General features: G+C 42.4%; 1 protein-coding gene across 4 annotated transcripts in view; it reads right to left on the reverse strand.

Annotated features, from left to right (window-relative positions):
• RTN4 (reticulon 4) overlaps positions 1-22574 on the reverse strand; it is a 49735-nt gene extending 27161 nt beyond the window's left edge. The window contains exons 1-5 of one of the 4 annotated variants that reach the window (XM_067293015.1): positions 21983-22574; positions 15304-15339; positions 5689-5745; positions 2417-4870; positions 1752-1955 (exon numbers count right to left, since the gene is read on the reverse strand). In XM_067293015.1, coding sequence (XP_067149116.1) covers positions 1945-1955; positions 2417-4870; positions 5689-5745; positions 15304-15339; positions 21983-22448 — 3024 coding nt within the window. In that variant the 5' untranslated portion in view covers positions 22449-22574 and the 3' untranslated portion in view covers positions 1752-1944. Of the gene's footprint in view, positions 1-1751; positions 2178-2416; positions 4871-5688; positions 5746-15303; positions 15340-21982 lie in introns of those variants that run through there. The other 3 variants (XM_067293014.1, XM_067293012.1, XM_067293013.1) reach the window with 3 other exon arrangements.
• Between the last annotated feature and the right edge of the window lie 2189 nt (positions 22575-24763).

Here is a 24763-nt window from a genome sequence, read left to right on the forward strand (position 1 = left end):
AGACTCAGCAGGCCAAACACATGCGTGGATCCACTTCTTGGCTTTGTGAAGAATTATCCTTCCTTTTTGAGAGTGTGCAAGACCAGTGTACATATTAGTGGTTTGTCTTACTATTCCATCCACTACTTTGAAGTTGTGTTTAGGTAGTTTGGTATTAAAAGCTGACAACTGATTTAGTTGATGGCTATTCACCAGAATCTTCAGGCAGGTAATGGAAGTCCAATTCTATATTCTAAAATACAGCAAGAGTTAGTAAAAAAAAGTGCACAACACATTGGGGGGGGGGGGGAATCAAAAAAAAATGGACAGCACATGTTTTTGAATTCATATTCTCATTAATTTGGCTTTAAGAAAACATTCCTCCAGAGTAAGGCAAAGAATATTTTCTTCCCAAATAATGCAGCATGTGAAAAGGTCAAATTACAACTGCTTTAGAGAGCGAACACAACATTGAGAAAGAGACCAGGGACAGGAATCAAGAACTCTGCAGACAAATTCGAAAGTGCCACAGTCACAGCCAAGCAGCTCCCTGAAGCACACTGCTGTTGCCAATTGGCTGCTGGAGTCCACTCTAGTTCCCCAGTTCCCCACACGCCCAGCCTGACCCTGGGCCTGGCTCAGCTCCCGCCCCTGATGCTGGACAGATGTGTGCCCGAGCTCAAGAAAGGGCCACTAGCTGGGAGAACACACACAGCCTTCCACTCCTTCCCCTCCTGCTGCAGCGCGTGGTTTTATTTGCAGCTTCTCCACAGAGTTTTCTATAGACAGAGCAGCAAGAATCTCTCTGCGCAAGGAAATGACCTGCCACCGCCATCAGCCTGTTATGCCCATGCAACAACTCAAGACAGCCCTGCAAACACTTTCTGTTAAAAGAACAAAAGAGCTACCATGTTAAGTATAATGTTCAGGCTTTTTTAAAGTAATCCTGTCTCTGAACAGTTAACCCTTGTGGGATGAAGCCTGCGATACACAGCAGCTGTTCTCAGCCAGTACTATATACTAGAGAAGTCACACAGTGCAAGGAGTGAAGTCTTGCAAAAAAACAGTTTTAACAACACAGGTATCATTGAAATCTCATCAGAAGGGAAAAGGGAAAATCTCTCTCTCCTTTCTCTCTATACGCAGGTATAGAACAGGTGGAACCAGAAAATGGCAACAATCATACAAAGCTAAACATAAAAAACTGTCTTCACCTTATTTTCCAAATCCTATTTCAGTTGTACAAACAACCTGACCTTCCCTTCTCCATATACCTGTTATTCCCTTTCAAGGGGCAATCCATGCAGATAATATACCTCATGCATGCAGTACTTCTCGAGCTGCAGATGGCAGCTACTGCATAAACTATATTGCTGAGTCAAACTAGCATTTAGTTTTCCATTGAAACAGACTAATTGTGCCAGAAGCATTCCCACTAAAACCAGCTACTGCAGAAATCGTAAGACTCTCTTGAAAACCAGCAGAGCACTGTGGTATCAAAAAGCAAAGTACTTCCCTATTCTACAAAGGGCTGGAACTCCATGAGGCATTTATTTCAGAGAACAGAACACAAGGGAAAAAAAAGTGACACCAGTCTCATCCTTTACCTTTCTGCTACTTTATACTACCACATTACTAGAAGAAAAATTTACTACACTGAAGTGAAGTCCCACCTCAAAAAAAATAAATAAATAAAAGGAAAGCCAGTATCTGTGTTGTGTACAAACCAATTTTAATGTTTACAGGATACTGAGCTTCTTAATGGTCACTTCTGTAGTAATCTAAATACTAAGCTCCCCCATGGGTATTACTTATTCTAAGCCTTGATATTTACTCTAAGCTTTGACAATAGTGCAAGCTGCGAGTCATGTGAGTGGAGATGGACAGGTTCTCTTCCAGATTCCAGACACAAGTTGTACATACAGCAGCAGCAGGGGTGTTTTTCTGAGTTTCAAAGTCTGAAGTCTAATTGAACTCTGTACAAAAAGAAAGATACATCTCTGAATCATAGACACACAGCAGACTGAGAAACTGGCCTTGGCTTACTACTATGTAGTAAGAGCAAGTCTGGAAGGCCACCTAATGCCCAGCCTGTAGACAATCACGGAACAGCTTGTAACAAGCAATGACTCATTTCTGTATCCACAGATCAGCAGCAGAAGAACTGAAGGAGAAAACTGAAGACAGCCAGTCCATCCCTGATAAACAGATTAAAAAAAAAAAAAAAAGAAAAAGAAAAAAAAAGTACTAAAGCAATCAAAATATTAAAAAGTTAAAAGCACAGACACTAACATTTTGTTACCCTTGGTTTACACAGTGAAATCTTTGGGGGAGAGGAACAACAACAACAAAAAAAGACGGACAAGTCACGGCATGCTTAAGTTTAGCTAAAGAATTATTCTGATTAGTGAAGTGCAAGACAGCATACACAGATTACCTGAAGATTTATTCAGCTTTGCTGAAAATACAGCAGTAGATTTTTCCTTTTCCTTAATAGAAGCAGTTTCTCTCTCAGCTTCCTTCTCAAAAGCTTCTGGTTTTACTACACTGACTATCTCTTTTTCAGTAGGTGAAGATGAGACATCTGCGGCCAGTAAGGGCACCATGGATACTTCAGGCACTTTGTCCACAGCCTCCAAGGACTTTTTCAAGAAATTAGTATCTTCTTCAGATTTTACTTCTACATTCTTTATAGACAGATCACAAGGTAGCTCTGGGCAAGGCATCTGCCTCTTCTCATCTTCAATCACATTACTGATCTCTTCACGTTCATCTTTGTGCATTATTTCTCTGTCAGGGGTTTCCGCCACAAACTCAGGAACAGTTTTAGGATCAGCTAACATCACAAAGTCTTCTGTCACTAGGACTGGGGAAGAATCCATGGGTGAGAGACTCTTGCCATCTCCTGGTTTTGGTTCCTTAGCAACAGATATATCAGCTGAATAGGCCACAGTATTAAGCTCTTCCATTTGAAGAGGAAACTTCTCTGCCTTGGCTATTTTTATAGGCGTTGGCTCAGATGGTAAAGTGGCAGTAATTCTGGAAGAGTCCAGTTCAGGTTGGAAAGACTCAAGATAAGGCTTGCCAGTGGCAGTTACTGAATCCATCAGTTCTTCCTCACGTTCATCATCGGTTACAATATCCTCAGCTGATTTATTTTTTAAGATGAGAGATGGATCTTCACTTTCTTTCTGAGGAAAGTCAGGTATCACCTGGCTATTAAACAAGTCAGATTTTCCAAACTGGGGAGACAGTTTTTCAACAAATTCTTTGTGTTCTGGCACATTCTGAGAAACACATTCTGTTATCAGTGTCTTTGAATAATCTGTAAAGGATGGAGAAGCAGATTCACCAGAGACCTTTGTTTCTTTAATTAAGTCACATGCAATAGATATATAAGGAGTCTCTATATCTTCAGGACTAGCACTACTCTCATGATCAGTTTTTTTAAATATTACTTCCTCCTTAGCTTCTTGTGTCTGCATCAATGGTACATTCACTGCCTCTTGGTATAAGGGAGGTTTATTGGTCTCCTGTTTTACATTCTCATAATTAGCAGTAGGAATAAATGTTTCTAATGGGGAAGCTTCAAGCTGCACAGCAGATGCTTCTGCACCAGCAGTCGCAGTGTTTAATGGGGCTTCCATAACAATATCAGGCAATATGGGTGATGGGGCAGCTTCAGACCCTTCAAATGAGGGACAGAGTTGTGTCACGGGTTTCAGAGTTTCTTGTACTGACTCAGAGGTTTGAACTAAGTCAATCTTTGTTTCATAAGCAAGTTTTGTACATGCTGCATCATGCATTTCACTTTCATAGGCTTCTTGCACTAGATCAGGAGTAAGACCTTCAGGCATATTTGCTGCAGTGTCAGATGGCACTGTTGATAAACTATCTGTTTTAGCATAGTCAGCTTCCCGTCCTTGCTGCTTGCCAACTGCTTGAGCGCTAAAATCACCTTGTTCTGTGCTGGTCTGAGCTTTCATTTCTGCAATTTTTTTCTCATCGTCAGTTTGATTTTCTGAAGTGCCTTCCTCTAGCGGAGAAAGAGATTTGATTTTGTTACCATCAGGAGTTACAGGGGATTCAAATTTATTACAAGTGATGTAAGCCTGCGAGGAATCTTTTATAGCTTCTGGGGTACTTGGGAAAGAGTGATCTTCAGCGCTGCCTTCACTCTCTTTTTCATAATCCTTCTGTACAGACATCTTATCTACACCATATTTCTCATCTAAACTGCTTTCTAACTTGCCATCTGTCTTACTTCCAACATCCTCTTTCAAGCTGCTAAGTCCACGACTAGCACCTTTTACTTCCCATATCGGCTCAAACGGTTTGAAGTCTACATATTCTTCCCTTCTAAGAGTGTCTTCTTTCAATGCCCCTTTTTCACCATCATCACCACCTCCATATTTCTCTTTCTTATAACAGGTATCTTCCTCATTTTTTTCAAACAAATCTTCAGGAGTTTCTGGAGACATATCCAGTTGCTGTGCAGGCATTTTCTCTAGATTAGGTAATTCTTTAGGGCCCTCTAGCTGTATTTCTTCTTTAGCTTGAGATAAAATGGCTGCTTCTGCTTTAGCAAACGGGGATTCCATTTCTGAGTATTTCACCTCTGAAACGTCTTTTTCATTTCTCTCTGTGAGAAACGGATTTTTTGCATTTTCTGTAGTTTCTTTATAAACCTCACTTGCATTTTCTTTGTAAATGCCTCTTGCAGGTAATCCATCTGAGAGTGTATCAAAGGTTGTGTGCTCTTTAAAGGGATCAGTTGAGAGAGAAGAGAGGGAAGGAAGAGTAGCAGCAGTGACAAGCGGGACTGCAGTAAAATCCTCTTGACCAAGTGACTTAGTGCTACCTGGCTGCTCCTGCAAGTCCAGAACTTTTTCTGTGACCATGGACAGAAAGGAAAGTTAGAGAATGCAAGTGCAATGCAAACTTTCATGACAGGTTCACATATTGTTAGCTGTTAAGAAATTCTTCCAAGTACTATCATAAACACCACTAGACATTAAAAGAAAGTATGGGTTAAAAAAAATGCTATTCTATTTCACCTCTTCTAGTAAAAAAGTATGAAAGAGGCTAGAGAAGCAGCAACTTTATGCAGCGCAAAGATCACAGTAAAGCTGAAGATGCCAGACAAGTACAGAGCACCCAGGCAGAGCAGGCAATATTAACAAAAGGGGCGGGGGAGAGATAGGAAACAGAGCATGTATGTGTGTGTGTTTGTGCATAAATATATGCATAAACGTGCATGCCAATAAAGCAAGAGTCTTGGTTTTTTGCCACTTTTTTGTAATGGGGATTTGGTGGACAATGTAGCTAAAGAAAAACCACTGAATAAATACTACAGGCACAAATTTTACTTATATAAAATACTGCAGAAAGCTACTATGGATTTAATCTTTCTGCTAAATCAGTAAAAGCAACTATGCTTTAACATGTTAACAGTATCAACTTTTCTCTTCCATCAAGGGTCCAAGAATTCACAGGTGGCTCTGGCTTGTTCATAAAATACTGTTTACAGTGAAATTAAAGCATATGAAAATCTTGAACAGATCAACTGAAAATTTAAAACTGAAAAAATAGAGGCTATTCTTGGACCCATGTTGACTTTTAGTAAATGCAGACTAATTGGAAGGAGTTAATGAGATCAGATCAGAAATGCAGGACATATTCAGACAAAGGCGAGCAGAAAGAACTTGCCTGCAGAGGAGTGCATCAGAGGCGCAGATGTAGCAGGAAGAGCAAAAAGGGTCTCATCTGAAAAACAAACAAATAACCTCAGCAGAAATAAAGGCTAAGTAGTTTGAAAAAGGAAGAGAGCAAGCAAGTAGTAAGTTTCCAGTTGATTTACTGGGAATAATATATAAATAACCAACATCTAGTTCTGTGGTTCTTTGTGGGCGTAGATATAAGCCAGGTAATTTAGGGGAGCCAGTGTTCAGAATTCTCCATTTACAACGGGTTCTTTATTAAAGTAGCTGAGGCCTCTATACCCTTTGAGCCAGGGACTGATTTTAAGATAAGACATGCCACATTAACTAGTCTATTTTCTTTCTCTGAGCTTCCACACTACTAAGAAGCTTTAGTATCTCTAACAGTCCAAAACACACACACCTGCCATTGACACTGACACACTGTCCTTAATCAGCTTCTTTTGTCAGAGGGTCTCCAACTCCTACTAATTTGCATTAAAAGAGCAGTAACAAGGAGAATCTTTCAACAAAAAATTCTGGAAAGTTAAATTGCATAAAGTAAGTTCTGAAACCGTCCATAAACAGAAAGCTGACCAAGCATGCCAATGCTGACCAAATGGGTAGCAATAAATGACTGTACTCTTTATTATTATTTGCATTATGTTATAATGTAGACAAACTGCCAAATGAAGGTACTATTTTAAATTGCTCTTTGGCATGACCTATGGAGCATATTTTGCTTTTCTGATTTTGTGTTGACCTTAACAGTCTACACAAGAAAATCCCAGATTTCCAATTTCCACCCAAAGAGCTAAATAAATATAAGGAAGGGAACCTTTCTACTAAACTAACGAAGTTACTCCACAGCACAAATGCACTACATTAATATAAAAATAGTAATGGTTAGATAAAAATATTTCATTCTGGAGAGTACACAAGGTTTTCAAACTAATGCTGTTGAAGACTAATTACAGTTTACATTAATTGTCCAGTTCCTTAATCATCCACAGAAGCACTGTTGATGGCATTGTGGGAGTGATCTATCTGGTACATTGAAGAAAACCTCATGAGAGAGACACAGATGGGATAGGAGTGGTCTTGGTGTGCAAACATTCCTTGGGCTGTATGGACCTCCCTGCTTTCCTCTGTCCCCGCTCCTCCTAGCCTGCCCCAACTTTTCCTTTGTGTAGTTGCCTGCTGCGATTGCAGCATGCTGAAAAGAGACTTGAGACTGCAGTGCCACGCTCTAGGAGCAAGGAATGTTCTAACACTGGTGCTTCCACCTCCAGAGTTTCATATTGCAGGCTACCTGTAATAAATGCATACAACTAAAACATTTTTACAAAACTGCATGAAACATTTAATGAAAACCCAATTTAAAAGCAGATTTTTTTTTTTTTTTACTGTAAACAATGCCAGCCGCCATTATGAACCAGACAGATCAGAATGAGTCCTCCTCTGTATTTCTGCATCAGCTGCAGTATTTTTACCTGACTCGCTGTGGCTTGTTGCCATTACTTTAATATAAAAATAGTAATGGTTAGATAAAAATATTTCATTCTTGAGAGTACACAAGGTTTTCAAACTAATGCTGTTGAAGACTAATTACAGTTTACATTAATTGTTTTAGCAGAATCCAAAATGATGTTAAAGCATTAAAATTAGATTTTGAATTTCCATTACAGACAACATCAATCATTTTTAGTTTGCTGTTTGCCTGGACAAAACACTAGGAAAGTTAAGAACTTAAGGACCTAAGTGCTCACTCTGTGCACATTCAGCATTTTTTTTTTAATTTCTTTATTGTCATAGCGTAAAGAAGCTACTGTTTTTAAAAGATGAAAGGCCAAAAATGAGAAATCCTTTAGGCCCAGCAGCACACACCTAATGATCCAGTAAGGTAATTTTTGTTTCTGCATTGAACCAAGACCTTCTGTAAAAACTATGCCACTTCAAGATACTCATGACCTGCCTGGCTTACCCAAATTATTCCCAAGAGCAGTTTTCCAAACATCAAAAGTCTCCTCACAGCCTACATTTCCTGTTACAACGTACAGTTATTTTTGTTTCAAGAATTGCATAACATTGTTCATCCTCAACTGATGCTTATAATCCACAAAATATGGCAAGATATGAGAAAACAGAGTAATAAAGTTGGAATGTAGGACTCGACATTTAGAAGCTTCCTCAGCTCCTGACAGGCTAAAAGGACCTCTCCTCATTTTTCTAGAAATTGCTTTTTCCTATTAAGGACCACACAAAGAAAACCTCAACCCCAAATTTAGAACATGTTAAAACAGCGTTCAGTTAAATGGTGGCAAAAGCTTTCAAGGATAGAAACCACAATGGATGACAACTGATCAATATGTGAAACTTGAGGTCGCAGAGAACTACAGTGCTCATCAATACATTGCCAAGTATCACTGTATATCCTTTATTCCAGAAGACGCTCAACTCTGTGTACCCTCGCTCATGGGAATCTCTACTACCAGATGCTGCTCCTGCAAACAGACGGGTAGTGCGGGGCCCATGGGCCCACAGAAAAGTTAGCAAGTCACCTGATTTGTAGATCTAGAGAGGGGATTTTCACTGAGAAGTCAGCTTGAGACCAATCAGTCCAGAGAGCTGTTCTGCCTTCTTCATAACATTGCTGTTAAGAGCATCATTTTATGTTTTTCTTTCTCCATGTATCTGCCAACTTCAGTTTCTAGTGTAACCAGCAGGTCAAGGACCAGTGTTCTGCTTTAGATGTCAGGCTAGCAAGCCTTAGGCTTTGCACCAAAAGTGCCACATTTTCCTTTTTCCTCAATGTTTTCCCTAAGCAGACCAAGCAAGCAGCATCTCCTGACCATACACACAGAGCTGCATTCAGGCAGCAGATGCTGATGGTGCTGAAATAGCTAATCACTTGATGGTTAAGCGCAGTTGTAGTATCCTCACACTCCATTCTTGAGCCAGTGTCAATCTATCACCCAATCTCTTACCTGCCTGTGGCACACTCCTCTTGGAGCACTGCACCCCTTCCTGTCAAGGTCCAAAGCCTCAAAGCACCTGCACTGCGGCAGCTCACCAGGGAGCCAATAACACCAGAGAATAATCCTCCGCCTGTTCCCTCCCCAAAACCACACAGTCCCATCTCCTCCAGACTATGCTGGAGCAGCATAACCTTTATTTGCTGAAAGGAGTCTCTGCTTGACAGCAGAGGATAGAGGGGCAAGAAGCAGGATGGACCTGATGAGACTGGGATGCACAGCATGAAGAGACTTCAGATCCCCCTGGCAGAAACAGGCAGGGAGAGAATAGTTCTCATTGCTGGAAAAAAAAGGAAAACCAAGCACAAGTCAATGATAAAAATATAAAAATTAAAAGAAGGGACAAAGAAGGAAGAGAGGTCGCTGGATAAGGAGATGGAGAGGGAAACATGCAACAAGACCTCAAAGGTACAGTACACTTGCCTCCAAAAGCCAACTGCAACCTCTACCAAAAGTTTTAGCCTTAAAATCCTTTAAATGCTTCACAATCCTAGAGAGAGGTTTCTGTTTCTGTTGAGGAACACTGATTTTAGGAGTGCTAGCACTGATTTTTGGGGCGGTTCATGAAAACAGCACATTGCAGGAACTCTTTTTTTCACATTTGGCTTCAATTTACTCAACACAGAAACATACAATAGCCATCCCAGTCACTGAATTCCCAGATTCTCATAGTATAAGGATATTATGCCCACACCCAAACTGTACTCTCCATGCATAGGAGGAGTGTGAAAAGCCATTACATAAAAGTGATATTTCCCAAGCAGCTGAGGAGAACCACCCACTTTCCCCTCCACCCACTTCAGAGTTGCATTTTTCTTGCTGAAAGGAAGAAGATACAAGGACTTTCCTGCTTCTGGCCCTGCTAATCACTCTAGGGGAGTCGGGAGAACAAAGCAGAACCTTTACAGCTCCCACATCAGTAAAGTTGCTATCTGAGAGCACATGAACCACCCCTTCAGTCTGTAATTCAAATGACACTTAATTGAAGTGACAGAGTGAAGGGAATGGTATTTTTTCCAAGAAATGACATTTGCACTGATGAATCTTTACTGCTGATGTAAGAGTTGGAGGTAGAAACTTCTGGGAAACAGAACTGTGTGCCCTTTGGTAGATAAAGGGGAAAAAATGCAGTATCAATCATACTTCAGTCTGGCATAGAGCAAGACTGCCCAGACTCACAGGCATACCACAAGCAGTAAGCAGGCCACTTCAGAGTGGTATGCAAGTGCTGGCTGAAGAGCCGACCACCCCTTCCTGCCTTTTGCATGAGAGCAGCAACACTCCAAACAGTGGCAAGCACTAGCCATCCTCACAGAAAGCCTGCTGAACTCTGGTCTTTTGCAACACATGAAAGCATTTGGGGAATGTCACACAGGTATAAATTCATGACAAGCCATTCATTTTGAGGGAGCAGTGGAGGCTTCTGTGGTTACACGTCAAACAGACATTATTGCAGATCCCCCAGTATATTTGCTCTGTTCTAGCACCACAGGCTCAGTTCAGTGAAAAGAACAACTATTATCTAGATTTCAATTTAACAAACCCATAAGGTTTATTTTTAAGTACAATTAAAAAAAAAATCAGATTGGAACCACATTTTAAAAGTTTTCCCTTCGCATGATCCATTATCATAGCTAGCAATTAAGTAATAATCTGAGTGTAATGGGAAAGCTATAAGTTAAGAGTGACATTTTACAGGTCAAACCAAAGATTCAAAGATAGTATTATACAGTGTGTGCACATATCCTGCCAGGGATCTATACAATTTTAGTTATGGTCTCATACAAGCTTCAATGTAAAAAGTTTTGACAATTTGTCATAAACTAGTATTTTTAGCAGATTTTAACATTTTTATTTGTAAAAGAACTGTAAGTAGGATGTATTGTAGGATGGATCACTGAGGGTGGCCTTTTTGTATTTGCACATCAAGGGCAGAAATTAAGTGATCTAAACTAAAAAAAAAAAAAAAAAAAGGCACACAACTACTAAAATTAATTTTCGCCAAGTAAAAAAATATATATATTTTTTCAGAATATCTCAAGCTCTAAAACTTTTTTTCAAGAAAGTTTCATATTCAAAATACCTTTCTGAACATAAGCAGAAGTGGGGCTTTGCTACAGCAAAACTTCACTCAAAGACAAAAATTATGATTAAGTAAAAACTGAAGACTTGTTACAAGAAAGAAAGAATTCAGTAGAATGAACTGTCGGATTACTGTTTTCATCAAAAGAGAGACTTTGTTTCATGAAATACAGCAGAATAGTTCAGGAGAACTTTTAGGCAGACAGGTGATCTTTTCATAGCATTCAGTAGAATATTAATATTTTATTCAAACATGAACACCCACACATCAACAAGCCAATGAGTGCTGTTTGCCTCATCAGAGAGAAAACTAACAGTTTTGCTCACTAGCACACTCCTCTGGATTTTTTTTTTTTCCCCTTTACACCCACATATGTGAACATACATCCCCAATGTGAAAGGAAAAGCATTTAAGGAATGTCAGAACACATCCATACACAAAGCAATTCATATTGATTGCACTCCTATCTTACCCAATATAAAAAAATACTCTGCAAATTTTATTTGGACTTTAAATACTCCCTCAGAAGAAACCTGTAGCTTCTCCTTTAATTGGCATGCACGCTTGTGCTTTAAAACTTTGTATTATGGTTTCAGCTAAAACTAAATTCCACCAACAAGAAACAGATTCCAGTTTTGTTTAAAAATAAAAATCCACCAGACACCTGTATGACAAAGAGTGTCATTTTAAAACCCATTTTAATTGTTGCTGGTTTCCCCACTAACCAGCATTGTTACAAGAAACTGATTTTACCAGCATGAATTTAAAATCATTTCACAGAATATTTCATATCAACGCTTTGGATAAAAAGTAGAAAAAATTGAGAGATTTCCTAGACAACTAACAAAGAGAAAGATTAGCTGCAAAAACTTCCAGAGAAAAAGAAAAGAAAGTTCAAAATGGGGCAGGGAGGGCGGGAGGAGAGGAAGGTATACTGGCAGCTCCAAGAAAAGCAACTTATGAATGGTGGAGGGGAAGGGGGGGAAAAAAGGCTTTTCAATACATCCTTGCCAAAAGAAACCAGAAGGCAGAGGGCTCTTCTGTCTAGTCACAGAATATAAGAACTTAGAAAGAATGTGTTCTGTCCCTCACAGCTGGATTTTTGGTAACTGATGCACCCTTCCATCTGCTCTCATGGGTGACTTTACAGGAGTTAATACTGCTGACACCAAGTGTCAGCAGCAGGTTTGTTGATCTCATACTCTCCTCATTTTTATACAAGAACTTAGTATTGAAAAAAGTCAAAGTAATCTGTTTTCTACATATAAACATAAGTAGTAAACTTCATCCTGATGCATGCATTAGCTTTAGTAGGGGAGTGTCTTAGGGAATAACTAGCTAATGCTAGATGGCAGTTTCAGTCTTCCAAAAATAAAATCAATTTCCTGGATTAATTTATTGGAGAATGCATGTTGTTCTTAAAACAAACAACAAAAAACAGTTAGCAAGAATAAAGGTTTTAAGAATCCAGTTCACCTTTTCTTTGTTTAGAAGAAAAGAAGAATGCCTACTAACAAAAAGGGCAGGGACTGCTCTTTTCTTACAGACCTACCACAATGGAGCTCTGATTCTGAGTGGCCTTTCATGTTAACACAAATATTTAACAGTAGAAGAATGCATGGCAAAGTCAGTTTACTCAAGGGAACAACACCTGTGATATTACTCAAATGTAACGTAAAAGTTACACTTGCAGCAATCCTTCTGGGGCTGATAGAAGAAAGAAATTGTCTGTCTGCTTCTTCAGTGCAGCTAGTTGTTCGTTTGTCCACAATGAAGACTGCCCCCAGCAGCGTTTCTGATCTCAAACTATTAGCTAAGCAAAGCATAGATATGGAGTACTATCATGAAGTTTTACTCTTCTAAAGATTCTAGAACTACAAAAGCCTTGAAGCTCTTTCAGACTGATTCAATACCCTCACCCTTCATAACCATAGGGAGGAACTGCCACCCCCCGCATGTGCTGGTGTCAAATGATTATTATATTCAGAGTAAGTTGTCACCTCTTGCTGTAAAGTTTCAAAGATAACTTACATGGCCATTTGAGAAAGTAAATTTAAATAAATTCAAGGAGAGTCAAGTTCTTAGATGGCTATTCCCCTACTGAAAAGGGAACAAGGGCACACAGCTTCACAAGAATTTCATAAGGAAAGCAGTTGCCTACTCAAACTCAATTTAAATGGTCTCCTGTTATGATGTAAATGCTCCAACTGACATATTTTACCAAATATTTAATGAATTCAAGATAAAGAACATTCAACTACTAGTAGCACCTTTTCACATCATTAGATCTGTCTGCAGAGCCACAGCAAATAATTAGGTTTTCCTATTAGGCTCGGTTTAGTTATATGTATAAAAAGATGATTCCAGTTTAGGAGACAAAAACCTAAACTACTTTGAAATTTTTGAGGAATGTAGTTATATGCAAGCTGTTACAGAGGATGGAAATTGCTGAAGTGTTAAATGAAAACAGGAGCTCTGTTTCTAACATCTTGAAGGCATCAGAGCTAGGATCTTGAAAAGATCCATCAACTTTGATAATTAACAAAGACCAAGTGGAGAAAAGATATCAGGAATCTCTTACAAAACTGTAGGTCTTCTCAGATCTTCATGGAAATTACTGCAAAGTGATATGATGCATCATTTGCAAAATGAGTTGCACTACGCTGCATGGAGATTTCTGATTTCATGTTATTTGAAATAGGTAAGACAGTGAAGAAGAACAGGTAGTTAAAACAAGCATTTTGAACAATGCTTGCTGATTTAAATAAGTCTTTACCTCAATTGATAGAAATATAATTATCTAGGCAGAAGTAAACATTTTCCTGTGTTTTAAGCAGAGACCTACAACTAAATTGGCTTAAGCAGATTTTCTTCAATATCATAGTTGCATTGTCCAACTTAGAGCAATTATTTGTCATTTCTAAAGCAACTTTTCCTCTTTTGGAAAAGTGACAATTGAGGTGAATTGCTCAGCACTGCAGATACTGTAAAGTGTACAGTGACAGTGGTAATGTATGCTATTTCATCAGGCTTTTTACTTTATAGCTCAGCAAAAGAGGAAGAACTATCCTCCTGCACTACCCAGCTGCAAACCAAAGCAAGAACGGATGGACAAGCAAGGTGCGTTAACTGGCCCCTTGAGCCTTCTCTCCCTTACAGTTCTCAGACTGCCAAAACAAGCGCCCATTACAAGGACATTTCTAAAAAGACTATTAAATGCTTCAGGCGTGACTGCGAACCTCAGCTCACTCTTGCAACCATTTTGATCAATAACACTATGGACAGGATCCAAGCAGCATTTCAGAGGATGGGTCTATATGCCACTTCCTATTACCAGTCCCTCATCAATACCAGTGCCACTGTATCTCTTCTGTCAGGCATGTTTTGTTATTCAAAGTGCAAGAAAGAAAAAAAAAGAAAGAAAGAAAAAAAAAGAAAAAAGGTCACATAGGTCAGTTCCAGAGAAATTCCGCTATCCTTATGCCAAGTATAACACAAGAGAACAAGGAATTCTCAGAAAGAGAAGGACACATGCAACAGCAATCCACAGTGGCTTGCTATGAGGAAAGTTAAATCCTTTGAAAGATGAAGATAAACTATTTGGCTTTTGGACAAAAATTAAATTATGTAAGAGTAAGTGACACACAACAAAACCATCACTTGCATTAATTGTGCCCTGAAGGTTTGTGTCCTCTCCCCCAACTGTATCAACTGGTCTAATCACATAAATTCTGTCTTTCTACAGACTCAGTATTAAGTAGTGGGTAAACAACTCCCTTTATTACAGTCAGGTGGCAAAAATAATCAACTGTTACTTCACAGCTTCACCTTTGGTGGCTTGAAATACCACTTCACTATCACAACTAAAACCAGATATTTAGTAGTGAGGCTTGGAATGAAACTAGAGATCTAAAATAACAGCAGACATTCACAAACTCAACATTTATATTTACTAATTTAGATTTTTTTAATATCTGAATGAAAAGGAGGATGGAACAGAGAAATAGTCAAGCCAACTGCCAACCCATGTGTCCAGCTGCAACACTACACATGGTTTTGAAGATAAGTACTCACTCTTCGGCAATGTTTGTTACCAAAAATACCAAATCATTCCACTAAAAACATTAAATAACTCTTCCTTAAGACCCAAACTCTTCAACAATATCTTGAAGTAAGAGACAAGTTTGGGTTCTGGTACTGCCACAAAGCAGAAAGGTAGAACAACATCATCCGCACTTTTTCAAAAGCAGGTGATCTACAAAGCCATGAAATCCTACCATTATGCTAACATAATCCAATTTAATTTCAGAGGTGGTACCAATCACAAGATTTCCTTTTCTTGATTTGTACAGATTAAGTTTTTCCCTGCTTTTCCCACAATCAAAGAATTTAATATTTAGATTAACTAAATTATGATTGGAGAATATATTTATTAGCTAAATTAATCTCTGAAGGATAGAGAAGAGATGCTACTGATTTCTTTTAGCATCTATTCCCAACACATTACCTTGTGTGACAAGCCTCTGACCTAAGAATGCATAACCTGTAAAATAAAAACAAATTGATGTTTCAGATACATTCATCTCAAAAAAGGAAAAAAACACAGATATTTGAGGATTCATTAGAGGCACCAACATTCATATAAAAATATCTTTCAAAGAATGGATGAAACTGTGAACATTACACACACACTGTCCTGATGGCTTCCTCTTCAACAAAGATGCTCAGGCATAAGTAGCACTGCACTATTGGGCTGCAACAGATTTTTGTCAATACAGGTTTAAACTATCCACTTTAAGTTTCTTCTGTCACTTAGACACAACTTGCATACATGGGAAAATTGATTTTCCTATCATAAAGCTGAGGCCTTTTTTAAAAGAGTGTGTGCCTTGCTTCTTTAAAACACTAGAAATTGATACACTTGTCCCTTGAACAGCATTTCTCAAACTGAAGACATTAATACATACCAAGGAAGAAACAACCTTTCTTCCATCACCACTACAAGCCACTTCTTCCTGCCTCTGCCAGATCTTGCTTGTTTTCTGTTCCTCACAGCTCTCATGCTACAGCCTGCTTTCTGGAGGCCTTACACATGCTCTTTCATCTGTTTTACATGGTATTTCCTTATCACACACAGAGGTCAGAGGTGCAAAGGCGTTACATAATTTTTATCTTCCGTCAGAAGAGGGGGGATAGCAGAGTTCAAGAAAAACTGTCATGAAACACTAATCACTGGATAAGCAGTAAGATTTTGACATCAGACAAACAGAAGCTTAGGCTGAGAGCATTTTTATTTGGAAACAGAAAAGTTTATATTTATCTCAGTCTTGTGTCTTATTTAAAGATATCTTAATGACCATATTCTTCCTAACTGATGAAGGTCTACGTGATTGCTCCATTCATTAAAAAGCTGCCAGACAAAGTTTACAGTACACTCCTAAGATAAAAAGCAAGCCTTGCAGCAAAACCAGGGAAGGCCAAACTGGTATTCCTAACATTACCACAGAGAAAAAAGAAAAGGGTCAGTTAAAAAAAAAGAAAGAAAATGTATGCCTTCTTTACACATTAGAAAGCAACACAGAGGAAAAAAAGCCACTAAAAAAAAGGGGGGGGAGATAAAGTCAGATATGAAAATAATAGCATGAAAACATACTTGACTGTTCTACTTCGAGTAAGTCTCACAGTCCATTATTTTTCACTTGGTAATGAGAGCCTTTTTCTTTCATTTCTAATGCAGCTTGATAGTTAAATGACTTCTTTTCCTACTTTGCACTTAAGCATTTCTGAATATCTCAGAACAGGAATTTATCTGTAGGCTGCACATGTTGCTTTATGCTTTCTAGCCAGCAAAAGAGCAAGGAGTATCTCCTTGCTTATGAAAGATCCAGAACCTAAGGGAGATTTTCAGATAAGTGAACTAAGCATTGCTAATTTTTGTATCTAAATTTGATGGTTACTATAGTAACATGCTAGCTCAAAAGAAAAAAAGGCAAGAAATAGGCTTATTTCATTCAAAATACTCTGTTTTAACAGAAAACAAAGAAGCATATAACTCAAGTACACTAAGATATGCCTCAAGTTGTAGGTTAACTGGTCTTTGTTTTTCTAATACCTTCTCTGCACTCTAAGGTCAAACTAATCTGATGGGAACAACCAAGCAGCAGGGTGCGGCCAAGCAGGCGGTGAGACAGGCAGATGAGACTGCTAACCTCTGCCAAAGTCTGGTGGCAAGCAGCTGGGAACCATAACTACCTTGGGCAGGATCCACAACCAGGAGAACAGATCACATAACTGTGATCTAGTATTACTTGTGCTAAACAGCCTCCCAGAGGTGTAATTTAAACATCCATTGTGAAACTGAGCATTTCTCTAGACAAAAACCTGAAGAGAGGAACATGAAACAGTAAATAAATCATCCTACATTTGAAGACTAGAATTAGCAGGAATGTTTCACACTGCTTGTGCTTACACTAGCAAAGGACAGTTTGTGATGTTGCAACCTTAAAAAACAAACAAAAAAAAACAACAAAAAACCCACACTGTGGAAGCCAGCACAGCACATACAAACTTCTGCCTTGAGTAATTATAGTTTGTCTGCAAGAGGAGTTTCAGTGAAGAAATTTATCACAGGCTTTTGGAAACTGGACACAGCCAGGAGCAGCTGCAGCAGCCAGATAGATACAAACACCTACAGCACTCTTGCATCTCCTTTTGTCTTGCCAGTATCACGCATATCATCCAAGCATGCTACCACTGGATGCCAACAGTATGGAAAAATTGGTCAGCAGAGTTAAGCGCATGAGGACTGCACAATTTCCACTAAGTTGCCAGGCTCTCAGACTGAATGCTCTCCAAAACCTGCATCCTCCCCACACTGGGCACTGGAGGAGGAGGAAGGAAAACTGTGAAAATTAATTTCTCACAATACACCAACCCAAAAGTTATACTAGGAAAACACATGGCAAGTTACTGAAATACAAATTGCAACTGTGAGCTGCTCAGAAATCAGATTTTTCAGTACCAGTTCTACTTTAAGATTTTTCTTTTCCCCACCAGGCCAGTTGTTAACCATCACAGCATATTTCTCTCCCCTGAGCTGCAAAGTTTGAGTCTCGTGACCACAGGCCTTTATATTCCAACCACCAGTCCTTTCTCAGCCATCTGTAGATCAACTGTTGCAAAAGAACTTGACCCTTTCCTAGCAACTTTCTACTATCCAGTAGGGGAACACTGCTGACCAGGAGTCTTGAACGTTGCCCCTGACTCATGTAAAAGAGTCACAGTGGTCATCGAACAAGGTAACAGAGGTTCAGCGTTCATCAGCAGTTATGTAACAGTGCGGCCAAGAGAGTTGTCACTTTGTAGACATGCTGCAAACTTCCTTTCTTAAATAAAGACAGTGGAGGAAGAGAAAAAAAGTAAACAACCAGTAGTTCTTTGCTGCCTCCAAATTTGTGGCTTGTAGGATTTCTTCTCCAAGGGGAAAACTCCCAATGCAATTCAAAACTTCCCTGAGGGCTACATTATTATATGGTAGGTGCAAGTTGTGTGGTTTCATCCTGGAAAGCGAATCATGGAATACGCACCAAGCACATGTACTGTTGAACTTGGTAGGACTATCCTCAGTGGTAATATTCTAGGACAGCCACATATTTTCAAATCATGCTGCATTCTGTCCTTACAATCCACTCATCTTCTCTATATGATTCTGTGTATTCCTGGCAGCACACAGGAAACTCAGCAAGACAGAAAAACTGAATGATATATATTATTGTGTGTTCCTGGTATAGCTTGGAGCTACTAATGGCATTCCTGCTGACCTTTGCTTGACACTTTCTTAAACAAACCATTTATGAAATCTCTCCTGCATATTGATGAATTAATACTGTGCGCTATAAAACTAAAAGCCTTCAGAACCTTTGTGTACATACTGAACTGTGGCTGGGTTATAGGCAACTGACACATAAGGAGACATCTCCATTCATTGCATATGCTAGTCTGTCACTCTCCACGGCCAGCCTGTTTGGTTGCAAGTTGCATGGCTTAATTTCAGATTGCAAGAGCTTCTTTGAATAAAATGGTATAAGACCTGCCTTTACAAGCAGTAGTATGTGTTGCTAGGATCTAAGCCTTTAAAGATGGAGAATAGTATCTTCTCATTATAGTTTACTGGTTAGTATTACTTTGCACAGCTAGAAAAAAAAAAAAAAAGTGTTCATTATTTTTACCATGTACAACTACCTCGAATATACTTTTCTTTGCACCTCATGTAAATTAAAAATATCAAAAGATTTTTAAACAGTAAACTCTCAAGAAGAAAGAAAAATTCAATTTCAAGTATCATTTCATAAACATTTCTGTAATGTTGCTTCCCATGTAACAGTGAGCAGCCAAAAAAAGTATTCAAAAGAGCAGAAGTTTTACTGCAGTCATCTTGCTTGTTTTCTTCTCCTGCAAATATTTATATTAGCCCTTAAGAAGGTAGCCTGCTGATACACAGCCACAGACTTGCGTAGCGTATAATTATGTCACAGTCTCTTGTAACAGTGATGCTGAATATTTATAAATTTCTAGTTGATCCTCAGTTAGAAATATGTAGGTTTTAAAACACCACCATATATATAAATCGCACATATCAACGGGACATGAGCCAGCTCATATATTTTCTGTATTGTTGCACTACTAAAAAAGCAGCACCATGACCTATTGTTGCAGATAAAAGAATCCTTGCTATTGTTCACATACTCGCTATAGGCAATACTACTTTCTCCATCTCTTTGAAATACAGTTTCCAAGTTATTTAGAGAAACCTCACTAGATCAAAGTCTGAAATTCTAAGTATGAAGAAAATATTTTCTAAATTATGAACTAAAATTCTTCACTCATACCTAAATCCATATAACCAAGCTGAAAGTAAATGAAGCAATAACCCTCCCTAAGACAGGGAAGCATCACAGATGACTGGCTGTTCTGTAGCCACCCCGCCACAAGCCCCAGACATCAATTTAATTTTGTCACTTTCACAGGAATACTGGAATTGAACTAGTTTGAAGTCAAATTAAATATTTTGATTGAGATGGTTTTACACCTAGGTAGTTGGTGTTGAAACTATTTCAGGAATTATTCTGCTCCTTGCCTTCCCTTTCTGGGGGCAGGGAGTAGGAAAACAAACAAACAAACAAACAAACAAAAAACAGCTCTAAAAATCATGCCTTTATCCCTACTTTTCAAAGCAACAGCAAGATTTGGTTGATCCCATTCCTTCCATTCCGTTCTGCTCAAACTTTCCACAGCTCCACCCAAACAACTTATCCAGAAAAACTTCTATTCACCTATCATGTATTATCCCTCCTCGTAAATCTTTTGCAAGTTTGTGCGATTATCTGCCCTCCAAAGGTGGAAATGAAAGAATTCTCCTCAGCATACTGTTACACTGAGAGCTAGCAAAAAAACAAAACTGCAACATCTAGACTTCCTGAAAGAAAACAGCACAACCATGGAGTCCTCTCACATGCACAAATTAAATGCATTGTGAAAACTCCCAGAAAACAAAATTTAATTCATGTTTAACGAAGACTTTTTATTGTGTTCCAGGCTTTTTTAACTAAACCATGAGTATCACTTTTATTAATATCTTAATATCAAGTCATTATGGAAATCCTGCATCTTTAAAACATATGCAATGCACCAGTAAGACAATAGCAATTAAGATAAGAAACTACTTTCGTCATAAGAAAGCACCTCGATTTGCTCATTGTCATTGTTTTAATCACCTCAAGTTAGTTCTTGTATTTCAAACTAACTGCAAGCGGAGCCAAGGTACAATTGCAATCAGCATGCCACACATTAGTCATCCCTCGTCAGCCCCTGGATTTAGAGACCTTGCAAGGACAGCTTTGGCATTTTAGCAGTGCTGGCAATTGCTCAGTGGGCAACACACCTTCCAGTACAGCAGCCTTGAAGCAGGGAGCACCCCAACACTAAGGGGACATCTGTTAGCAGAGGTACTCTCCTCGCACAAGTCCCAAGCCACAGCTGTGGCCATCTGCGACTGTCCAGGAGCTCGAGCTGAGGGCATATGCCTGATGTGAGGCTGTCATTTTTTCCAGTACTACCGCACCTACAGCAACACGCCTTCTGTGCTTGCATACATACTTCACCAGTTTACACTTTCTTTCCGTGGCATTTAAGACTCATTGTGTGAGGCAGAGGAGCGTTCCCACAAAGGACTATTCACGAAAGGGCTGCACGCTATGCCAAGGCCGCACGGAGGGCCGCCCATCGAGTCACCTTCTGTCTGGCTGCATGCCTTCCTGAGGCAGGTTTAAGGAAAGAGCGCTGTTCCTTAATCCCTCTCCCTCACCCCTCCCAGGAAGGTGATTTATTCGAGATGACTCAGATGAAAAGCACTTGCATCTCCCCCCCTCCCCAAAGCGATTCGCGGGGCCGCAGCACGTCCACGCCACCGCCACAGGGCGGTTCAGCGCCCCACCCGCCCGGGGGCGGGCGCCCATCTCGCCGCCGCAGACCGCCCTGCCGCCGCACGCTGCCATTAAGGCGTCCCCGACGCAGAGGGCACAACACGACGGGGAGACGGGGGCGCGGCGGCGGCGCCGAAGACGCCCTGCGCGCGCGACGGAAGGGGCCGCCGCGAGAGGGGCGGTTACGGCCGTTACGTCGGGGCCGGCCGCCGCCCACCCCCAGCGGCGCGGCGGCCCCGCGCGACGCGGCCGTTGCCAGGCGGCGGCGGGGCGGGGCAGGGCGGGGCGGGCGCTGCGGCCTCGCCCCCGGGCGGAACATGTGCGAGGCGCGGCGGCCAGCGGGAGGCGGCAGCCGGGGCGGCGCTTTCCCCCTCCCGCCATTAACATAAGAAAGAGGAGAGGAGAGGAGGGGAGGGGAAAGGGAGGGAGGGGAAAAGAAGAAAAAAAAAAGGAGAGGAAAAAAAAATATCCCTTTTCCCAGATGAGCCGATCCGAGCGGCGGGGGGGAGCGCGGCCAGCCGGGGAGCGGGGCCGCGCCCCAGCGCGGCGGCGGGCGGAGGCCGCGGGGCGCAGACAAAGGGAGCCCGGCAGCCTCCCGGCGGGAGCGGGCAGACGGGGAGCGCGCCCGGCAGGGCCGGCTGCGAGGACCGCCGCCCCCCGGAGCGGCTGCGCGGCCTTCCCCGGCCCCGGGGCGGAGGCACTCACCAGCCGAGCCGGAGGAGGAACCCCTTCTCCGGGGGGCGGCGGCGGCGGGAGGCTCGGGCTTGGTCGGCAGGGGCTGAGCGGGCCGGGCGGGGGCCGGCGGCTGCTCCTGCGCGGGGGACGGCGTGGCGGCGGCGGAGGAAGAGGAGGAGGAGGAGACGGTCCCCGGGGGGCTCCGGTCCTGCTGCGGCGGCTCCGGGGCGGCGGGGCGGGGCGGCTCGGCTGGGCCGCCGAGGTCCAGCAGCTGCGGCGGCCGCTCGGGCAGGGCGGCGGCGGGAGGCGCGGCGGGCTTCCTTTCCATCACCTCCAACTGCTCGTCGAAGTCTTCGTCCTCCTCTTCCTCTTCTTCTTCCTCCTCCTCCTCGTCTTTCTCGTCGTCCAGCACGAACTGGTACTTGAACTGGGGCTGCTGCGGCCGCACCGGCCCGGAGGAGGAGGAGACCAGGGGGGACTGGTCCAGCTCGTCCATGGTGCCCGGAGCTGGCGCAACAATGAGCGCGCGGCGCTGGGCTGTGCCTGCCGGCTCCGGTGGCTGCCGCGGGGGGAGGGCGAGGGCTGCGCCGCCGCTGCGGGACCAGCCTCCACGCCCTGTTGAGTCACCGCTGGGAGGCGGTGCCGAGCGCGGCCGCGCACCCCGCCCCCGCGCGGGGCCAGCGCCGAGCGGCGGCTCCGCCGGCCAATAGGAGCACGAGGGGAGCCGCGGGCCGCCGGCGCGGGCCGGTGCGGCGCGGCGCCGGGGTGTGGCCGCCTCATGAATATTCAGGGAGGGGGCGGGGCGAAGCGGGCTGCGGCGAAGGGCGGGTGGCGAAGTCGGGTAAAGTTCAGCGCAGAGAATGCGGGGCGGGGCCGCGGCAGGGTGGGGGCGCCGGCCCCGCCCCCTCCCGGCCCCGCCCCCGGGCTGGCGCGGCGCGGCGCGGCGCGGCGGGGCGCGGGGGGGGCGGGGCCGCCGGGGCCCCGGTGCGGGGCTGCGGCACGGCCCGGCCCTGCCCGGCGCCGCCAGCACGTGCCCGGGGCCGGGACTGCCCGCTCGTGAGTCAGCGCTGCCGTCTGCCGGGATGCTCGAATCATTAACGTGGGGCCTTTTTTTCTTTCTTTTTCCCCTACGGCGGCCCGGAAACGGGCGGTTTCGGCCCAGCGGAGGGTGTCGCGGGGACCCCGCGCTGCAGCCCGGCGGCGCCGAGCCACGTTGCGGGTTTTGCCCCGAAGCGGGGCGGGCAGCCCGTCCCCCGCCAGGGCAGGGGGGTTGGGGAATGCACCATGAATTAACCAAAAAGTGATGCAAAAAAACTTGCCTTAAAAAAAAAAAAAGTGTGCTGGCAATGCACTGCCTGTGCAGGAAAGAGACGTTTTCGGGAAGAGGTAAGGTCGTTTGTGCACTCACACCGCGGTGAATCGGCCATAGGAACGGATTTAACCATCTGAAATTTGAATTTAAATTATGCAACTTCTGCAGGAAAAAATTAGCAGCTTGTTCACAAAGCAGAAATTCATGCATCTCTCTGTACATTAGTCCTTTGTTTTCCGCTTGGAGACGGAGCATTGGCCAAAGCCCGCAGGGTAACAATTTAACTAAAATGGCATATAATGGATGTAATTCCCCCCTATACAGCCACGACAATGAGAGCAAAAGGGCATGTCATTCTATATTTATGCTTCTCTGACACTATTATGGATTTTTATCCCACAAGTGATTTATTCTCCCATATGTCTATATATATGTGTGTCTCTATATATAGAAATTAGTTCATGGAAACATTCAGAGCAAGGAAACTGCAAATTCACTGAGATGTAACTTAAGAAAAAGGAACAACAAATCTCTTACCACTGCAGAGGCCTTTCTGCTGGGATGCAACGTATGCATGCAAGTAGTCCCCTTAAGCAAAGTGAATCTTTTCCCATGACTTACTCCTTGCCGCGAGGAGAGCCTCGGGAGGGGTCCCGACCAGCGTATCTCCACGTGTTGGTGTGGTGGAAGCAGCTGCGGTTCAGAGGAAAGGTCCAGGGGAGCCTTCGGCCACGTTCTGGAAAGCCAGACAGGGGAGCGACGCGTGATGAGAGGGGACCCATGGGGTCACGGCATTCATGCCTCTTTTGTCTCAAAAATCCATTTCATATATTTCTTTTCATAAACTGTTCAGACTCCAAATATTTGGGGACAGGGTGGGTTTTCCCTGCTTTTTGTATAGGAAGGATATTCTGAAATCTCAGTTTCTGAACAACAAGAAACCTCCTTCCAACTTCTAGTCTAAATTTCTTCAGGTACTTCCACTACTCACTAACATTGTCCTGTAATTTACATTGTTCTTGTTCCCTGATTATTTTAATCTCTGTTCTGCTTAACAGAACACATTTCTTCCATCCCTTGCTTTCCTAAACTCAACTAGAGAAGCTCCTCTGTCCCCCTGGTCAGGATGGGGTCTCCTTTCCCTTGCTCTCCACGGCTGCCTTCCTCCACGCCTCTTCCAGGCCCAGTGCAGGGCACAGTAAATTCCAGAGGAGGTTTTATCAAGGATGTATACAAAGACATCAATATTCCCTATCTCGATCAGAAATGACTACAGGAAATATGGAAAGTGAAAAGTAATTTTTAAATACAATGAAGGCAACACTGATATCCCTATAGAGATACGAAGTTTCACAGCATGGGAATAAGCAGGTAACAACCTGTAAGGTCTTCAGACTTCATTCTTTTCCCTAGGATTTTTTATTTTTTATTTTCTGTTGACAGTTTATCCATGTATGTTTCAAGTCAGCCCTTTTACAGTGATTTAATAATAAAGCACA

Source organism: Apteryx mantelli, chromosome 3, assembly GCF_036417845.1.
Source record: "Apteryx mantelli isolate bAptMan1 chromosome 3, bAptMan1.hap1, whole genome shotgun sequence".
In the NCBI taxonomy this organism is placed as follows: Eukaryota; Metazoa; Chordata; class Aves; order Apterygiformes; family Apterygidae; genus Apteryx; species Apteryx mantelli.